This window comes from Siphateles boraxobius, unplaced genomic scaffold, assembly GCF_051911475.1.
Source record: "Siphateles boraxobius isolate OS27281-9 unplaced genomic scaffold, OSU_SipBor_1 25, whole genome shotgun sequence".
In the NCBI taxonomy this organism is placed as follows: Eukaryota; Metazoa; Chordata; class Actinopteri; order Cypriniformes; family Leuciscidae; genus Siphateles; species Siphateles boraxobius.
The window spans coordinates 12,125,440-12,144,578 of NW_027508866.1; the positions used below are offsets into that span (position 1 = coordinate 12,125,440).

At 35.9% G+C, this 19,139-nt stretch overlaps 2 protein-coding genes across 4 annotated transcripts; both read right to left on the reverse strand.

Moving 5' to 3' along the window:
• Window positions 1–2,275: 2,275 nt before the first annotated feature.
• On the reverse strand, window positions 2,276–9,309 carry LOC143749532 (uncharacterized). 3 transcript variants are annotated; one of them, XR_013207011.1, is made up of 12 exons: window positions 9,084–9,309; window positions 8,531–8,615; window positions 7,708–7,848; window positions 7,468–7,616; window positions 7,205–7,341; window positions 6,989–7,082; window positions 6,752–6,851; window positions 6,265–6,518; window positions 5,968–6,154; window positions 5,239–5,366; window positions 3,213–5,148; window positions 2,276–2,820 (listed from the first exon to the last, which is right to left on the reverse strand). XR_013207011.1 is itself a non-coding variant. In XM_077241997.1 (12 exons), the coding sequence occupies exons 3-12, from the start codon at window positions 8,610–8,612 to the stop codon at window positions 4,831–4,833; spliced, it is 1,590 nt and encodes a 529-aa protein (XP_077098112.1). In that variant the 5' UTR covers window positions 8,613–8,615; window positions 8,955–9,010; window positions 9,084–9,139; the 3' UTR covers window positions 2,276–4,830. The 3 variants fall into 3 exon arrangements, 2 of the variants coding, with proteins under 2 accessions (XP_077098112.1, XP_077098111.1); XM_077241997.1 differs by adding an exon at window positions 8,955–9,010 and having other exon boundaries at window positions 2,276–5,148; window positions 9,084–9,139; XM_077241996.1 differs by having other exon boundaries at window positions 2,276–5,148.
• A 2,410-nt stretch (window positions 9,310–11,719) lies between these two features.
• ufm1 (ubiquitin-fold modifier 1) lies at window positions 11,720–18,660 on the reverse strand. Its single transcript, XM_077242660.1, has 6 exons — window positions 18,385–18,660; window positions 18,223–18,279; window positions 16,154–16,211; window positions 14,747–14,786; window positions 13,942–13,974; window positions 11,720–12,895 (listed from the first exon to the last, which is right to left on the reverse strand). Coding segments are annotated over exons 1-6 (273 nt in total). The 5' UTR covers window positions 18,387–18,660; the 3' UTR covers window positions 11,720–12,812.
• Between the last annotated feature and the right edge of the window lie 479 nt (window positions 18,661–19,139).

Consider the following 19,139-nt stretch of genomic DNA (forward strand, 5'->3'; position numbering starts at 1 on the left):
CTAATCAAAGATCACAATATTAACAACAGCTAAACACTGAAATGAATTCTTTGCTCGGGGCTCAGAGAGGATCAAACCGATCAAACATGCAGGCAAATCACTCCACAAGCCATAATTGAATCTTTCTGTACACACACAAAGTACTTCAGCTGCATAGCAGTTTGATCTGTGGTTTTCCGAAATGCTTTTATGGACAGTTATCCATCAGTGGCTGCGGGGTGAGATGGTCATTAATGAGGCTGATAAAAGCAGTGAGCATTGACCGCTCTAATCTGGCTTTTTTGGAGAGCCTTGCTGATTTTAGAGCCAACTTTCAACCTCAAGCTTTTGCTCTCTGCAGCCACTAAAGAAAATAGGCTGTTATAATTGGTGCCGCCACATCATACTTTTCCAGTCCACAGTAATGGGAAGAAAGCAGGGAAGGAGGAGTGGCGTGAGAAAGAGAGGGAGAGAGGGATGAGGGTTAATTATTGGGCCGCATGCTGTAGAGTGACATAATGGTGCTTTCATAAGGGTTCGCATGCTGTTTGTATGCAGGCACAAATGTGCTTCTTCAAATCTGATATCAAATAACACATTTATAAGGAGCTGATTGGTTTGAAATGCTTGTAACATTTGGTAAACAGTAGTGAATCAAAACGATTATCATTAGAACGCTGGATTTGATGGGTTTTGAGGATTTTAGCTTACATCCGTCTCATATTTCGAGATTCGTTTGTATCAGATTCCAGCTTAATTGTGTTTGTTGATTGAATTATCATAGATTGGAGTTATAAAGCCTTTGAGGGTGAGATGGTAACAAAAAAATATTCTTTGCTAATGTTCCCATTAGGATATGAAAACGTTTTTAACTGCAGTGGCTCATGCAATGAAATCCAAACCAGTGGCAACACCTGGCGTTGGTTAAGAGGAAAGAAATCTTACTGTCTGTGTATGTCTAGCTTTCTCAGACACGCATATTTCTATTCCTTCAGAGGCATTTTACTACCCAAGAGCTTTATCATCACTAGAACTGTCTGAGGCTTTTCATTTTCTTCAAGCACACCCAGACGCTCACTGTGACATTAGCCTCAAGCTGCATGTGCTTTTCATGCTGATCTATGACCAACCTTCTAAAGGTGTTTCCATGTCAGCCTGATGTTTTTCCATTCCCTTGTCTATTTGTCTAACATTGCTGTTTATGTGTAAACATCCCTGGGACTATATTCTACCACTGCTTATAGCCGGATATCATTGGTTCGTTGAAAAATTAGTGCCAATGTATATATATATATATATATATATATATATATATATATATATATATATATATCATATTGTGTGTAGCTGTCATTTGTATCAAAATGATCATCCATCAAATCTTCCTTATCCCAGAAAATTTTCTTTTTTTCTTTGCAAATCCCTGTACTTGTGACAATGACAACAATGATGACATAAATGATGTCAATGAACAACAACAAAAAAAAAATACAGAAACAGATTTTGTCCAAGTGGTCAACAAAAGCCTTGTTGCTGTTTGCCACTTGATCATACATATTATATTGCACAGATCTTTAAAGAGAGAGAGAAATGTGACCGTAAATACAGCTTCCATGTCACCCAGCAGATGTAACTATAGCTTGTATGTCTGATAGCACAGCTAACATGAAAATACATGAATGGTAAAACAAAATCTATTTGTTTCCATGATAAACCAGCCTTATTGCATAAGTCATGTTTTCCAGCTTCTAGTCATTTATTGTGCATGCTACACAGTAAATTTTGCAGTGTTAAATTAGCTCTATAAGAGTTAAATTTAACACTTGGTCCGAGTGTATTTGGTCCCACTCAGAATTGGTGATAAATTGACTCTAGTCATGGTGTTAAATTTTCAGAGTAAAATTAACTCTATTATGAGTAAAAATTCAACACTGCTTTACACTGAACAGTGTTACCACAGTTTAACACTAGGGGGAAATTAACTCTGTTTGGTGTTACCACATTTTAACACTAGGAGGAAATTAACTCTGTTTGGTGTTACCACAGTTTAACACAAATCGGAAATGAACTCTTATTGGTGTTAATATTTCACTAATGTAGAGTTTATCTAAATTTTTAATAGTGAAAATATTCTCGCTCAGAGTAAAAATCTTAAAACCCATTTGTGGTGCAACAGGTGAGTAAGTGTCAGTATTTCTCTTTGTGGTGTAAGTACATTAAAACAATTAATCTTCTACAATGTCAAATTAACTCTTAAAACAAGTTTTCAAAAACAAAGAAAACAACTTCAACAATGTCACATTTAAAACATTTATTAAAACAACATTCAGGCTCAGGAAACACTCATACATTAACAAAAATACATCACATCTGCATTAAATGGCAATACGGCACTACATGCAGTGCAGAATCTGTTGTACCATATTTCATCTGAAGATCAAATGGTTTGAAAGAACACAGCTGATTAACATTCACTACCTTAAAAGCTCTGTCTGGATGCAGTCTGACTGTAAATGCATGGTAATGGTCATCAAAACATATAGTTTCCATCAGTGTTCCACACAACAACACATTTTCGTCTTTCACAGCAATGGTCTTGATCTTACAAAACACTGGCATCTCACATGCTACTTCTGTACAGATAATAAAGTCCGGGCGATACTCAGTGCCGTGGTGTTTGATCCACTTTACAGAATAGACAGCTTCTGACATTACCACTCCTAGTTTGGAAGCGATCTCTTGGCCACATTTAAGTTCAGAGAGTTCTAACATTTTTCCTGGGCCAAGAGACAATCTGTACTGGCTAAAAGACTCCCAGTACGTCGCAATACAAAATTGGTGCTTTTTGGCTAGTGTTTTGGTGATGTTTTTGAAACTTTTTAATTGCGTTTTAAAAAATTTGTGTTTAGCTTCATAACGCATACACCACGTGTGAAGAATTGGTCCAATTTTTCTTATACACTGTGGGTAATGTATCATTATATGATGCTTTGGCAAAAGATTTCTTTCAGGAAATAATTTTTTGAATAGCTGGTGATGTTCAATTATTAAAAATTTAAGATAAATGGTCATGCCTTCTGTTAGGACTGGTGAAAATACAATGTTGACAATCTGCAAAAGTAAAAGCAAAAGTTGCCAGTGTTGATCATCTCTTTGGACTAAATCACCAAATAATAGGGGCATATTGCGCAACAAGCACCAAGATTGTATTGCATTTAAACCCAAATTGTTGCTTCCATCAAACAATTTGACCACTGGAGGACGGTTCCTCTGCTGATTGTAACCATAGTCAAAAGCATGTACTCTACCAGCAATATCATCAGCGCTCAGAAAATTACACTGAATGTACTGCAGAACAAGTTTTACTTCTAGCTGAGCAACTCCTTCTAGAATGTCGTGCATTATATCCACTGCGAAATTGTTGGCTGTGTTGAAATACTTGAGTGAATTTAACAAACATGTCCGTTTGACACCATAAACATGGGGTAGTGTAGAATTAGTTTGTAAAGTTTCACAGTGCAGAGCATGCATCTCAGATGTTCTTAGTACAACCTCAGGATTATCTTCACAGAACACAGACTGAAAGCGATCTTTCTCAAGAAGACAGAAACGACAGCAATATCGAGCCCCAAATGACTCGAGAAACCCAAACAAGCCGTGCAAGCCCAGATTATCTCCAGTGACTTGAACAATAGTACCCCTGATACAACTTCCAGTTACTGGATTCTTAACCCCCTCAATCTCAAGTACTTTCAAATCATTAACTAGAGGCTCAAGTATAGAATTAAAACCATAGCGCCTAATATCCTGTGCATGAAAGAGGGCACATAAATGAATATTCACCAATGAGGAGTTAAAAACTGGGGGGAAATTTCTTAATGTAAAATAGATAGCACCTAATTTGTGTATGCCCCTTTTGGATCCCAAAGGATTAGCGGTCTCAAAATCATCATAAAATAGCTGAATTTGTAAGGCATCCTTTTCTGCATAAAATAAAGGATTACTTTTAAAATATGCTGCATCACTTAAGTCAACATAAATGCCTTCTTTTGGAACATGCCTGGGTTTAAACAAATCAGTAAGTTGCGGATTTTGTAAAATTGCCTTCAATGTTTCGAAAATGGGAATATAAGCAAATTTATCAGTTACAACAACCTGATCAAATGTTCCTGTGGTTTTATTTCTCCTGCTGTCAAATCTTGTGCCAAGCACGATTTCGCTTGGTTCAATAATTCCCCACTTTTCCATAAAGAGTCTCTTTCGCTTGGCTTCAGAATTTAGCAAAGTAAATGGATTTTCCAAGTTTTGAAATGAATGTTCTAGCTTTCTTTTAGTAGCAGTGTCCTGTGAAGGCAGGCAGAGCAAGGCTGCATCCTGGGCCTGACTATGAATCTCAGAAACCATTTCCTCCATAGATGAAACAAAACCATTTATAGCAGATTGACTTAATCCAGCAACTTTTAGTTGTGCAACAGCAGACGCACACATATTGAAAGTGCTCTTATTTGACGTTAACAATACAGATGTTGTAGCCACCTCTCCGGCACTGCCAATCTGATCAAATACTTCAGAACTACTTTGTCCATCTGCCTTGGCAGTCTCATGGCTATCAGTGGTGTCAAAATTATGCTCACCGTCACTTTGCTCAGCATGTTTTGTGTGCAGATGTTTCCTAAAACCTGAAAAAGTACCGAACACAGAACCACAACCTGCTTCTATGCATTTAAGGCGAAGATTCTTCCCAGGAACAAAACCATGAACTAATCTGAGGTGCCTAAGAAGCATTTTTGAACCATTTGAATTCGCTTGACAAACAAAACACTTCATGGGGGCAGGAAAAACGTAAGGGACCTAGCTAAGCAGCCTTGCTCTGACCTCAGCAACACGAGGACTCTCTTTCACTTTCCCAACATCTATGTTGTACACAGTGGTCTGAATGAAAGTGTACATGTTGTGTAGCATAGTGTTGTAGGAGGTACCAAAAACAAAGTGTGCCTTAAACAGTTCGTCAAAGGCACCAAGAGAAGAGGTTGAATTGCATGGAATGGCATGCTGATCGAGGATGATGAAGTACTGGTGAACTGATTTCTTCTGAGGTCCCACAGCCAGGAGATAGGGCTGAGCACTAGCAGTGATGTTTCGAAGATGCTCCTCAATGTTTGTTCCACTCTGAGAAGACCAAGCAAATTGAAGAGAACCATCACTGATGTGTTAAATAAAAGAAATTATGATGAAAAAAAACAACAACAAAAAACAAACCTTCTTGAAGACAACAAGATGTTTCTCTGCTTGAGAAGCAGACACCTTTCCTGGTCTCTTTCGGCCTTGGGCAGAAGGTGGGATCAGATGCAACAGCAGTAGTATAGAAGAGAGGTCAGTGTCCCAAACTGTTTAGAATTAATTATGTTAGCAAAACCTCATCAATAATGAAAATTGACACTAAAGAATAAATATTAAAAACATTTATGGGAACTAAATAAATAATGTACTGCCAGGCCAAAAAAAAAAAAGGTCGCTGTTTGGATTTAAAAAGTCTATGATTGGATCATCATTGCAGTGATTATGTTTCTATCATGTTATGTGTTTGGGAACAGTTCTTTTAAACCATAATTGGAGTGTGTAGCTTTTCATTTCTTAAACAACCATGTAGGAAGACATATCATGGCTAACTATTCTAATCTAACTTCCAAACTATTCTTTCACAATTTGAGCCTGATGAATCTTCACATTGTCAATACTGGATTATGGCCATGATGTGCCTTCATAATTGTTTAGGAATGAAAAGCTACACACTCATCACTTATGGTTTAAATAACTGTCCCCAAACATATAACATGATACAAAAATAATCACTGCAATGATGATCCAATAATACTCGTAATCATTTGACTATCTAAATCCCAACAGCGACCTTTTTTTGGCCAGGCAGTGTTTTAAATGAATATTACTAAAATGACCTAAGTATTAAATTAATCTTAAATATCTTACCAAAATTAACACCCTCTTCTGAGTCATCAGATGGAGATTCAGCTGCTAGCAGGAGTTCTCCAACATCACTGGTGGTTGGAAGCTTTTTGCACTGCTGAATCACTTTTTTCTTGAATGCAGTCGTCCACTTCTCCAGTAGCTTGCCTGACACTCCTTCTCCAAACATCAGAACAAAGTCTTGCTCAATCTAAGAAGGGGAATCATTATTAGATGTAAACCCTGAACATACTAATTTTTAGAAAACAGCCATGCATTTTTAAAAATCCTTAAATCTTGGATTATAAAGACTTTACTTACCAAGCCTTTAACGTCTTTGAAACGTGGAAAGACTGTCAAAATATCACTTGACTGCATAGGGTCAAGAACCATGTTGCGGCGATAGTCAAATGTCAATTTCATCTTCTTCTTGACTGCGTCCTCATCAGCAGAATGGTTCATGAATGCAATTGCTTCCTTGCATTCATCCTCACTCAACACAGTCTCCGGAGTAAACTCTGACTCCCGTCTTACAGTTGGTCCACCAGACATCCCCTCAACAGACAATCCTTGTCCTGATGAATAAAGCATTTTAGAACCTTCAACACTGCATAAAGATGATAACTATATAGAGTTCATACTAAAAAATAAAAAAAAGGTAAAAGAGGCTCATCTTTATACAAATTAAAATGTCAGTTAAGGCAACTCAATAGCAACAAAACTTCAAAACTGTGATAGATGGCACAATGAAAAATTAAAAAAATGAAAAAAAAAGTAAAAAAGGTGATTTCTGAATTTCATTCTGTACCATCAAATGATGCTCTTCGTTCTTTAGCCAGGCCTCTTTGTATAGTTTTGATTCTCCATGCCAAGTACCCAGTGCCACTCTCACCATCATAGTAATGCTCCTTAGAAAGACAAAAATACATAAAGAGAAAAAAAGTCTTAATTCAAGAGCAAAATACATCACCTGTATTGTGTGTGATCATCAGCATTTAAGACATGTGAACACAAAATAAAAATAACAAAATGGTGTGATACTTACGTAGCCTTTTTTGGACAAGGGGTCACTGAGGTAAGGGAACAAAGACACAATTCCTCTGGCATATTTCTCTTTAACCTGCCTTGGTGGTGATGTACTGTATAATAATAATAAATAAATATATAAATAAAATCACCTATCTTTAGCACAGGTTAGAAAAACTTTTATGGAACTACATTGAGAGATCATATATACACCAGTTAAAGATATGCAGATTACCCATTATTTTCTGTCATGTCAGCTGCCAGGATGTTCACCATTTTCCTCCTCGTTTCATCTCCCAAAGTCTTAAATCGGTTGTATTCATTTATTATATGCTCCCCACCTGGTTTATGGACAAGAATCGATTCCACCAACTTAATAAAAAAAGGCATAAATACGGCATGTTAAAGTACAAAACATTACCTGAAACAAAATATGTAATAATAATAAAAAAAAGGCTATTATTTCAGATTGATGAATTTTACAACTTCAATGCCCACCTTTTTAGCTTCATCATCTAGTCTCATTCTTTTACTTGAAGAGCTTTCTTCAATAATTACTGTATCCTGTGAGTCAGTGGAGTCAATTGATGAAGACAGGGACACATTTAACTGCACAGGAGAGGCTTGTGGAGAGGCAGATTCCAAGTCTAGTTGAATATAGGGTGGTAAAAGTCTTCATGATACTAATAAGCAAGCACTGAGAAAATTGATAGAAAGTAAATAAAAAAATATACAAACCTGCACCATGTTTTATGGTGAGAACACCAACTGAGGGATCTTTAACTATATCCTCAAAAACATCCTCATCCACCTCAGTCCCCGATTCATCAACAACCTTCACATTCTCGGGTACAGTTGGGACACCAAACTTTAAAAAAGCTGGAAATAAAATGTATGCCAATTAATGAGAAAGGGTATACATTACAAGGTTGATCAGTTACTTGTTGGTAACTCTGAACATCAGAGCAAATGTAAGATGTGACAGTATTATAAAATACAATTACCAAATACCAACCAATTAGAGATGCATCAATTGATCGGCCGGTGACCGGAATTGGCCGTATTTTCACGTGATCGGCCATTTTTTCTAACCACTTTACTGCACGCAAATATTTATTTTCTATCTTTTCTTTATTAGAATGAATTATTTAATAAAATCAAATGTTTCATTGCCGATGAATCAGCCTTTTGAATTAATCTTTGGAATGAATGATTCAAGAACAAATACATTTTTCCAGTCTCTTGGTGCCACCTTGTGGCATAACCCATAACCATGTAATTGGTACAAACTTAATTTGAAGTGTAAAGAAGGTGATTTGCTCGATTTTTATACCATGTTTATACCAGTGTTTATATCAAGACATTAAACGTTTATCCCAGTACTTCAGTGATTAATTTTAATATTTACAACACAGAAACAAGGATTCGATGGATGCGTGTTTGAAAAGACTGAATGCGTTTCACACAGCTGCTCAGAGACAGCAGCATAAAAAACGGATATTTGAATCAAGAACATGATATTTAAACGATTTATCGCTATAAAAGTATATATTTTTCTTACCAGCAGACAAAAATTCCTTCAGGCTCAGCTCGGATATTTTAACAAATTTTTGGCCATCCCCAAGTTTCACCTTAACCAACATGCTCTGTAATAAGAAACACAGTTTTACACAAATGACAGTGAAAACGCGTTTTGTGCCTATAACAAATAAATAAGTAAATACATTCTGGTGCAACAGTTTGTATAGTCACCAGTATTTTAAACTAACGTTAGGTCTTCTTTGAATTTAAACATGGCCATTTCGACGGGCGGCTAATACATTGCAGATAATTCATCGTTTAAAAATAACAATATACAAATAATCTGTATATAACAATACCAACTGTAACCAACAGAAATACAAATTATATAAAATAATTTACATCATTCTACATTTATTAACACATTGTGACGAAAAAAATATTTCTCCATCAGATGAACTCACCGCGAAGTTGTTCCATTCGGAGTTTGAACGGATCACATTACACAAAGTTCATCAAACTACAACATATACAGTAATATTACACATTTATTCACATAAAATAGTTTTAACGTGTTACTTAAAAGAGCTTACCATTCGGTGCGATGTAGAAGAAAATGGCGACGACCACGAGGAAATTCAAGTCTGATCTGGTGAGATTGAGGGGCGGAGCTTAACAGAGTAAAGTTACCGAGACAATTTAACTCTGATAATTTTCACCAACACTAGGGGGTATCTTTCACTATTTGTTGTTAAATCAACTCCTTAAGAGTAAATGTAGTGTAACACTGATTGTTTAACACTGTTAGTTTTACTGTGTACCTTATATTTTCCAGTTGTTATTTTACTTTAATAAAATTGAGATATGTCATGCATGGGATTGGTACCATAAGGTTTAACCAAAATCTAAATGTAGATATCAGCAATATTATTTTGCATTAAGTTAGCAAACACTTGCTGTTAACATTAATATTTGCAAGCCTCCAAGCTTGGTAGCAAATCTACGCATGATTTCATGGTAAACCAGAGATATTGCATTAGTTGTTTTCCAGATTTTTCTCATTTATTGTACATGCTACCTTATATTTTTAAGTTTAGTCTGTTAACATGAATATTTGCAAGCCTCCTCCAAGCACAAACATTACAAACCTGTTCCATTTCACCATCCACTTATTTAGCTGCTGTCGCATCCCTTGACATGCCATCTCCTTTAACGTCCTTCTTTTTCTAATTTTACCCCCGACCGCTTTTTTGCTTCATTCATCTTTTTCGAGTTTCAACGATAACGCACTCATGTGCTGCTCACTCAGCGCTCACGCGCGCGCCCCCGCCCGCTCGCGATATTACCCTTCTATGTCAAAATAAATTCTATAATGGAATATTATGAGGGCGCCGGCGCCTACTCTAGCCTGTAATATAAAATTTATATAACTTTTTTTATTATTAACTTGTATAACTTTTATATAAATGTATATAACTTATAGATTTTTTTTAACCATCGCTTTGGCGCCCCATGATGCGGCGCCCCTATGCGCCACATATAGCGCATCCCACTTTTTGCGCCACTGCCTGACTATATGCTTTTTTATAGGAAATAATATGCAATCATGAAAAACACATTTTCACATTTTTACAACATTTCTTCCCACGTTGGAATCGCAGATGATTCCGTGCTGGGCTGCTAATATCCCGTACAGTCATTCCTGTCACTTTAAGAAGGTTCAACCTCGTGCCAGCATGGCATTTCATTTAATAGAATTTAAAGCAGGGCAAGACACCACTAGAATACGAAACAAGAAATTAAGAGAGGTGCAACGGTGAGGGACTAGTCTCATTTCTAAGGATGACCTCTCAAACAATATGCTGCAAAAGAGAATTCTAAGTTAATGTTAGCTATTTTCTGACTTTAAGAGCAAATTTAGTGGCAGCATGTGTGAAGTTAAACAATGCTACTGTAGAGATTTGAAATATAATAACCCAACCAAACCAAACCAACAATAAACAAGTGAATCAAGCATTTACTTTCAAATAAAAATTATTATGTTTATTTTGTTCCAGTCTTTGCTTTGATTTTTGTTTTTGGATTTGCTTCTGTTTGATTTCTGTTGTTTGTTTTTTGTTTTGTTTGATGGCTTTGGTTTGACTTCTGTTTTGGCTTTCATATTTATTTTATTTCTGGATTTATTTGTTTTGATTTTTGTTTCATTTTCAACTTTTTCTTGATTTTTGTTTTGTTTTTGGCTTTGCTTTCATTCTTGTTGTAGGTTTAGTGTCCCTCCAGTTTATTGCTTTTGCAGAAATTATTTTTGACAATTATGATGTTAAAGTCTCTTGAAGTCAAAAAATTACTATGCAATGACAGAAAAAAAGTATTTCTTTGATATCCCTTGGCTTGAACCTTGTTATAACAACGGAGCACATATAATCCATTTTTGCGAATGAAAAACGGAACAGCACAAAACAGCATTCTTTCAAAGGCCAAACCAATTTGCTACAGTACACTAGCAAAGCTAGTATTTCCTTTGCTTGAAAAAATATAGCACATTAACTACTTCTGTGAACTCCAGAAAACGAATCTGACGGTTGAATGCACAAGCTAAATCTATATCCATGCCACATTTCTATTCATTTGAAATATACATTGAGTGAGAAGCAGAAGTGACAGGCACCCATAGCTTATCTGTAATGCATGTGGACAACATTCAGCCAGTCAGGAGGTAAATTATTTGACAACAGCAATTCAGAATGCCAGCCTTTGTGCAAGCTTTCAATCTCTCACAAATCTCTTAGTAATGTTCACATAAAATTTCTATAGAAATATGAGCGAAAACACGGTCAGATAAACAAGACCCCAGTACTTTACAGCTAGTTCCTTAAGCTAGCCCATATCTGTGCCATCAAAAGTCTTTAATAAAAAGATTGCCAACCGCTCAAATCAAACAATCATGTCCATGACATTTATATAAAATTCCAAACATAAATATTCAACAGTTCTCTCATTTGCTTGCTTAGGCCTCTTACAGATGGCACAGGTTTGAATTTATGCAAATAGCAACATCACTGCATGTCTTTGTACCTCTTTGTATCATAAAGGAGACTTTTGAATCCTGTTTTATCCATTTAAACATGGTTTAAGTTTACCTTAAGTGAACAAATTAAAAAGACAAAACACCCTTAGTAGCACAACTACAAGCAGAACACATTTAAAAAAAGAAATAGGCACAATACAGTTTGGTATTCAATGCTGTCTTTAATGTTTATGACATGAACACTAAGAAGTGTATTTGTAACTTTTTTACTTTTCAGTTTGACATTTGTTATACAGGGAACCTCATTCGCTTTCTTAAATAGCTTCTTCCACAGCTAATGTACAAACAGCACAAGTTTCTGCCAAATGAGGCTGGAGACAAGCAATACCTTTTCAGATGTGACCCAGAGTAACATGTCTGCGTTTGAATAATGTTGGCACTGCTGTATATTTATAATGCACTTCTCCCCTTTTCCCAGTAATGAGTGGCATGGAAAGGGCACAGCATGCCTGCTTTTATTAAAACAAACGAAAGATCCATTATAGTCACTCTTCTCCTACGCATGGCAGTAATGTAAGAGGGTAAGTGTAGGGTGTAAAAGCAAAGGTAGAGGCCTGTCATTCATTAGCCCTATGCACTATTCAGCTCTTTCAGTAAGTCACGATTTTAAGCCTTAATGAAAAGGCACAGCCGCTGAATTGAGTGACCAAGAAAACTAAGCAGCTTTGACATCAATTTGGTTTATGTAACATTGCAATTTTTATAACTATAGGGAGTCATTGTTTACATAGTAATTATATTGTGAATTGCCCAATTTGTTATATTTAGAGCTTCTTATAGTTTGTATAGTTACTGAGCTACACAACTGATGGACTTTCCTCACACTGACATTGTCATTATCTGCTTATAATAACAATCCAGTGCTCAAAGGAACCATTACGGGACCATAAAACATAAAATGTAAATTAATTATCTATTTAAGTCATTAAATTAACTATAAAAAATATGTATTACAAACACATTAAGTATGTGATCTTAAACTATACAGCTGGAACATTTTGTGAAAGATCAAAATTCCTAGTGGTTTGAAATTCTGGGGCAAAAACAACAATGTCCAGTGAGTTTTTCTGTTCGAAAAGGGGGAAATGATGGCAGCACTGTGAGATTTGAGAGGTCCTCTGACAGACTTGGAGCCATAGCATTGCCTGTTAGAGTAGCTGAGAGTGGACACCTCAGGGCTTGACAATAAATACGCAAGTATGTTTATTGTCTGTGACAGAAAAATGCCAGATAGTCAAATCCTGGGTCGGCGACCTCCTCCGACCCGATCTCTGGGAATGATTCGCAGCTCCGAGCCGTGTTTCAGGAACACATTTCCTGTAGAATCAGACATCCATGAAAATACATCCAGCATATGGCATATTTACAGCTATAAAAGTCTCTTTGTTGGTTATTTTTAGGTACAACTTCATACAATTATATGAAAGCCTTTTATGTTTCATTAAAAGCACCAAACTGAGACTAGCTCAGTTCCCTCTGCTATTAGAAACTCACATCTCAGCATATGGGAATAAAAAAATCTATTCAAGTGTATATTCAGTATAGGCAATTTTAGTATGTGATTGTATAAATTCAATCCAAGCTAAAGATGCATGTCTCCATAATACAAACCTACTACATAGGGTCAGGCTAGACATGTCGCTACTATAAAACGAATGAATCACAGCTCATTTGAAATTTAGGGCTCAACCCATGACATGTGTGAAAAATAACAGGCCATTTTCATGTGATTACATGCAGCATGTCACTTAGGGAAGAAAATATTGACAGAATGCCATTGATTAGAGACAGATGGCTTCAGTCTTAAATGACAAGTAATGCAGGATGGAAAACATCTGTAAAGAAACATTTAGTCAGGGGAATAAACTCACAACAATGGGGAATTGTATAATTCAAGCACATCATCAATATTCATTAGGAAATATGTGAAATTTACATGCAGAGTCTATTGAAGAAGTCTCAGGAAATCATTCGATCTCTCAAAAGGTCCCCAGGCGGATAAACATGAACAATATGAGGGAGTAAACAGAGGGATCCATTCATTTGCATGTGGGTGATTATAAAGGATAGGCTGGAAAATCTCAGCCGCGCATGTAAATGGTGAGAGTGAGATGAGGCATCTCATTTCAAAGATGAGAAAATGCAGGAAAGAGGAAGTTGAAAATAATATGTAGGTGGATTAAAGCACCGACAAACTAAACAAACATGCACTTGCACAGGCAAAAATAAAAGAAATATCACTATTTCCCCCCGGTGTGATATTTGGATGTATCAAAATAATTTACAGCTGTCAAAATGACATTTATTACAGCCAGACACTGCTGCAGAGGGCAGCCCTGATCGAGTGAAGTAGAGACACCGACCTGCTGTCTGCGCCGGGTTGATTCCGATGCCATCTACACAAATCATAATCACAAAGAACATCAGCAATGTGAATACATACACAAAACAATCATTCTTAAAAACAATCAATGAATCAGACAGCACCGAAATGCTGAACAATCCCAATTCAAACCATCTCATTTACAATAGCTGCCTTGCGTTGTGAGAGGTGAGTAATGGCTTCCTTCTATTTAGCATTTGTTCAATAATTACACATGACACCGCATTAAGGAGTCTTCAACTACAGCTATACAAGTACACACAATGGTTCATTTTGAATCTGCTCTGAGTTTTAGTGAAGAATTCACCAGCCTTTTTGTCTGATTCATTAAAGACATGACGTGAAGGCCAAGTATGGTAACCTATACTCAGAATTTGTCCTCTGCATTTAACCTATCCAAGTTAGTGCACACACATTAGGAGTAATGAACACACACACACACACACACACACTGTAAACCACGGGGACACACAACCAGAGCAGTGAACAGCCATTCAGTTGCTCAAGGGCACCCGAGTCATTTCCTGCTGGTATTGAGAATCAAAACCGTGATCTGCAGGTTACCAGTCTGACTCTCTAACCATTAGGCCATAACTGCCTAAAGTAAATAATTTTGAACCTAAAATGATTTTGGTTCTTATGAACCTAAAAATAACTAGTTCATAAGAGTCAGTTGTTTGTAAATTAGGCTACTGTAGTCGTGTAGCCTTGGTGTCAAAAAGGTTGAGAAGGTTTGATAAAATATGAGCATTATGATAGTGACAATAATAATATCAACAACTTACCGTTTGTAATGATGGCACTGGTGGCTGCTGGCACTTTAAACTTTAAATCAAAGAGAAAAAAAAATAGTTTTATGTTCATGCATCAACAACTTGCTGATGCAGATTGCTGATAGTCTGACACAACAGTACAGTACAGTCCCACTGCCAGACAGGGACAACAAAAAATTCAACTCGAGTGTGTGTTTGCAATGCATCAGGTGATTTAAAGAGTCTGCTAGAAAACAGAAGCCTTCAAAACTTGTGTGGAAAGAGCTCTCTGGGCTGATCTTTGAAGAAACTGTCACTGTCACAAAGAACCACGAAAGTTTAAGTTCAAATCATTCTGAAGGAGCTATGAACAATTTTCTGGGTGTCCTCAAATTATTTCTACAATAATTGCAATGTGCCGGGCTGTAATGCATATTCAATTATTTGAATACAGATTTTTGTGGGGGTTTATTCAGTTTCTCCTTTGCCTTCTTTTTGTCTGTTGGTTTTGTCAGGAGGAAAAGAGACAATAAAAACAATGATCCCATAACCATCACTTTACCATCACCTGAGGCAGGAGTACAAAAATAATTAGTGAGAGGGTGAAAAAAACCCCTGAAAATAAGCCTGTGCGTTTTTTAGAAGGCACTTTATCATTCTTTCTGGCTTCCACTTGATGCATTACATCTTCCTATTATGAGGTTGTCAGATTTGGTATTTCATTATGTCAAAAAAGGAGAAACGACCTAAGCTAATCTGCAGCGTTGTTCTGTCATGCCGTAGGTTTGCGTGCTCTGAATGCAGTCGTGAAACAGACCACACATCCAACAGGATTCCCACAAATTTGTACCGAATTTCAAAGGATTTATGGCTAATCATGAAGGATGCATATCAGAGAACATATTGGTATCAGCCATACTTTGTGTATTTATCTGGAAATTTCTGTTGTCAAACTAACATTGGTAATCAACTGGATTATCTAATTCTGCAATGATCGTGTTCAGATTTTAACGAAGCTGTGACAGAGAAAAGCAGTGTGTCTCAAAAAAGATAAATCAGACTAAAAAAAGACAGTATTAAAGCTATAGGATATAATTGAGCTAAAGTTCACATGATCCATGCTATGGGATAGAGACCATTTTAGTCAACGATTTCCCAGAATTGAGCAGAAAGACAGTCGAAATACAACCATTGTTGGAGATCAATATCAATATCAATATCATGCAGACTATTTTACATCATGTTTTAAATAAAATATGAAACTAATGTCAGCACCTAAGCGTTATGGCAAAGACATAGTTCTACACCTCAGAAGATCTGTCAAAAATATGGTTTTAAATGAGGTTGCAATAGAACTGTGAACAACTGCACACCAAAAAAAAAAGAAAAAAGAATTGTTGTATTTTTATTTTAACATGTGTATACAATGAATAAACTCACCTCTTCTGCAGCAAATTTCAAAACTGCAGTGAACGGTGTGCTCTCGGGTACACTTAATCTGAAATACAATTATGTAGATGAATCTTTGTGTAACAATGAAGAAAAAAAACTACCCTGTAAAGAAAGTGTTAAATAAAGAATGTGTTGTCCAGAAATGATGCACAACAGTAGCATACAGTGCTGGTCAGTATTATTTGCCCCATTGGTAAATATGATCAAAGATGGCTGTAAAAAAGAAATCTGCCTTGTTAATCCTTTTGATATTTCATTAAAAAAAAAGGAGCAAAAATCTAACCTTTTATTGAAGTTAAATAATTGAAAGTGTGTGTGGGGGGGGGGGGGGGGGGGGTTCACATTATGAAATAAATGTTTTTTCTCCAAAATACAAAATACAAGCCTACAATTATTTGCCCCCTTTTATTAAATAATTTTTGCGACCTCCTTTTTTGTTTTCATTTTGTTGTTTGTTTTTCGATCACTGTCCTGTTGGAAGATCCAAACACGGCCCATTATAAGATTTCTAGCACAGGCTGTCAGGTTTTGGTTTTTTATCTGTTGGCATTTGATCAAATCCATGATGCCATGTATCTGAACAAGATGTCCAGGACCTCTGGCAGAAAAGTAGGCCCACAGCATTAAAGATACAGCAGAGTATTTCATTTTACACATGGGGTACTTTATTATCCCTGTATGAACCAAACCCATATTAAGTGTTTGCTGCCAAAAAGCTCTTTTTTTTGTTTTGGCAACATGGATCTAGGAATCTGAAGGATCTGGAGAGATTCTGTATGGAGGAATGGTCTCTGATCTCTTGTCAGGTGTTCTCCAAACTCATCAGGCATTATAAGAGAAGACTCAGAGCTGTTATCTTGGAAAAAGGAGGTTGCAAAAAGTATTTAATAGAAGGGGGCAAATAATTGTTCCCAATGTGTTTTGGAGAAAAACATTTATTTCATAATTTCAAAACATTACATGTAAAAAATCATCCAAACTGGCCGGTGCATCAGCATCGCAGCTGGTAAATCAGTCTGTCTGAAATTGAATGGCACTAAACAGACCACTCTCACAAGTGTCAGTGTGTCTGCCAACCAATCAGACATAGTGTGCGACATTTATAGATTACCACCAAAGCACTATTACATTGACTGCAATCAATATGGCAAAAAGAACTAAGAACAGCTTGTCATAAGGCAAGACACTGATCAATTTTGGAGGATTTGGGCTACTTTGCTTCCATAACATGTCTTCTTACAGACTAGCGGAAAGAAAATCCAAAACACACATTTAAGACTTTATTTTAGACTTGAATTACAATAAAAGTAATTCAAGATATCTACACTTTATTACCATTTACAGTCACCCAATATATTTCTATCTAGGCTATATTCTGGCATTTTTACAAAGGGGTTTATATACATATATTCTTCACTTGATTTTTTTTTTTTAATCCTAAAAATATGGTCATATTGTTCTGATTTACAGAGTGGGAATACTATCTAAATTCCCTTCTGAAAACCCTTTAAATTTAATATATCAACAAAATGAAATACTTTTGAACCTGGTTGTATACAATGTTTTGATTTATGTTCTGAAAAAGCATGCAAATCAGTGTCTCATATGCGCATTTAATTATAACATTTCAGAAAACTTGTAATACATAACAACTTAATGTACTGATGAATCAGAAAAAAACTATGATTAATTAACGGGTTATACCTATTATATTTTGCCTTAAAGGAATGTCTGACATTCCTCAGTTGACAGTTGTGCTAAAACTAAATAGTAATTTAATAATATAACAATTTTCTCAAATATATAAAGAGTCCAGCTAGGCCATTATTTTATGAATTTCTTATTTAACGAAGAAATTAATGAATGAATAAATTAATATTTTGTAGAATTAAGCAATCAAGACAATAAAAACCTCAAACAGCAGAGCTGCGTGACAAAATAATATACGCTCCCATTAGAATCAATAAAATCAAGCAAATCAGGGCTAATGAAACAATTAAAAAAAGGAATATTAATGTGGATGGTGCGTGTCATGTGTTGAATGATGTGTAACTCACACTTTATATGGTAACCGAGGGTCCGACGTCAGCGTGATTTTAAACGTTACTTTCGACCTAATGCAGACACAGACACATATTCACGGAGTTGATTTAAAGATGAAATAATCAGTATAAATAAAACAAAGTGTTGTTATTTGATATTATGGCTTTACTACTTACATTTTACTGATTTGTATGAGAACACCGCACACTGTTTACACCGACCCGGAAGATGCAAGGACCCGCTGTAACACGTCATCTGTTCGATGGCCCTCTCCTTTCCGTCTCTCTCAATCTGCCCTTTTTCAATCGACTAGAGTTACATTTAATCGAATTGGATTATATTCAGGTAATTTAGAGAAATGGAAAAGAAAAAAGAGAGAGAAAAAACAAGAGCAGATAAAACGGTTGCAGCTTGTGTATTTCAGTCAGGCAAGTTTCAAGCTGACTCGAAGTGGGTTTTACCGTAAAGTGTGTTGTTGATGCACCTACACATTTAATACGTATATAAAGGGCAATAGTGATGAATTGCATATGTAGCGTCCCCGAAAAGTATTAAATCATACGTAAAATGTGTAAATATTTATTTAATTCCATTGAAACAGGAGTGGAATCTGCACACAAGATTTGCTGAACAATTTTATCGATAGTAACTTTTCTCAAAAATACCTTCAACCAGCTGGTGTAAATATTAAGTAGCTTAATGGATATGAAACCGTTTTATAATTTTAAACCTAACAACATATTTTTGAGAAATGTTTTGTGTTAAAAATTGTGCCTGTGTTATAGGTTATTTAGCTATAGAGATGATATTGCAAGATCATGGCATGTTTACATTTAATTTTTCAATTGTCTAGATTTAGTTCAGGGTTTTTAAAATAATATTTTGCAGCATGTTTTGTTAAAATCTCAATTCTGAATATTGATGTGTTTAA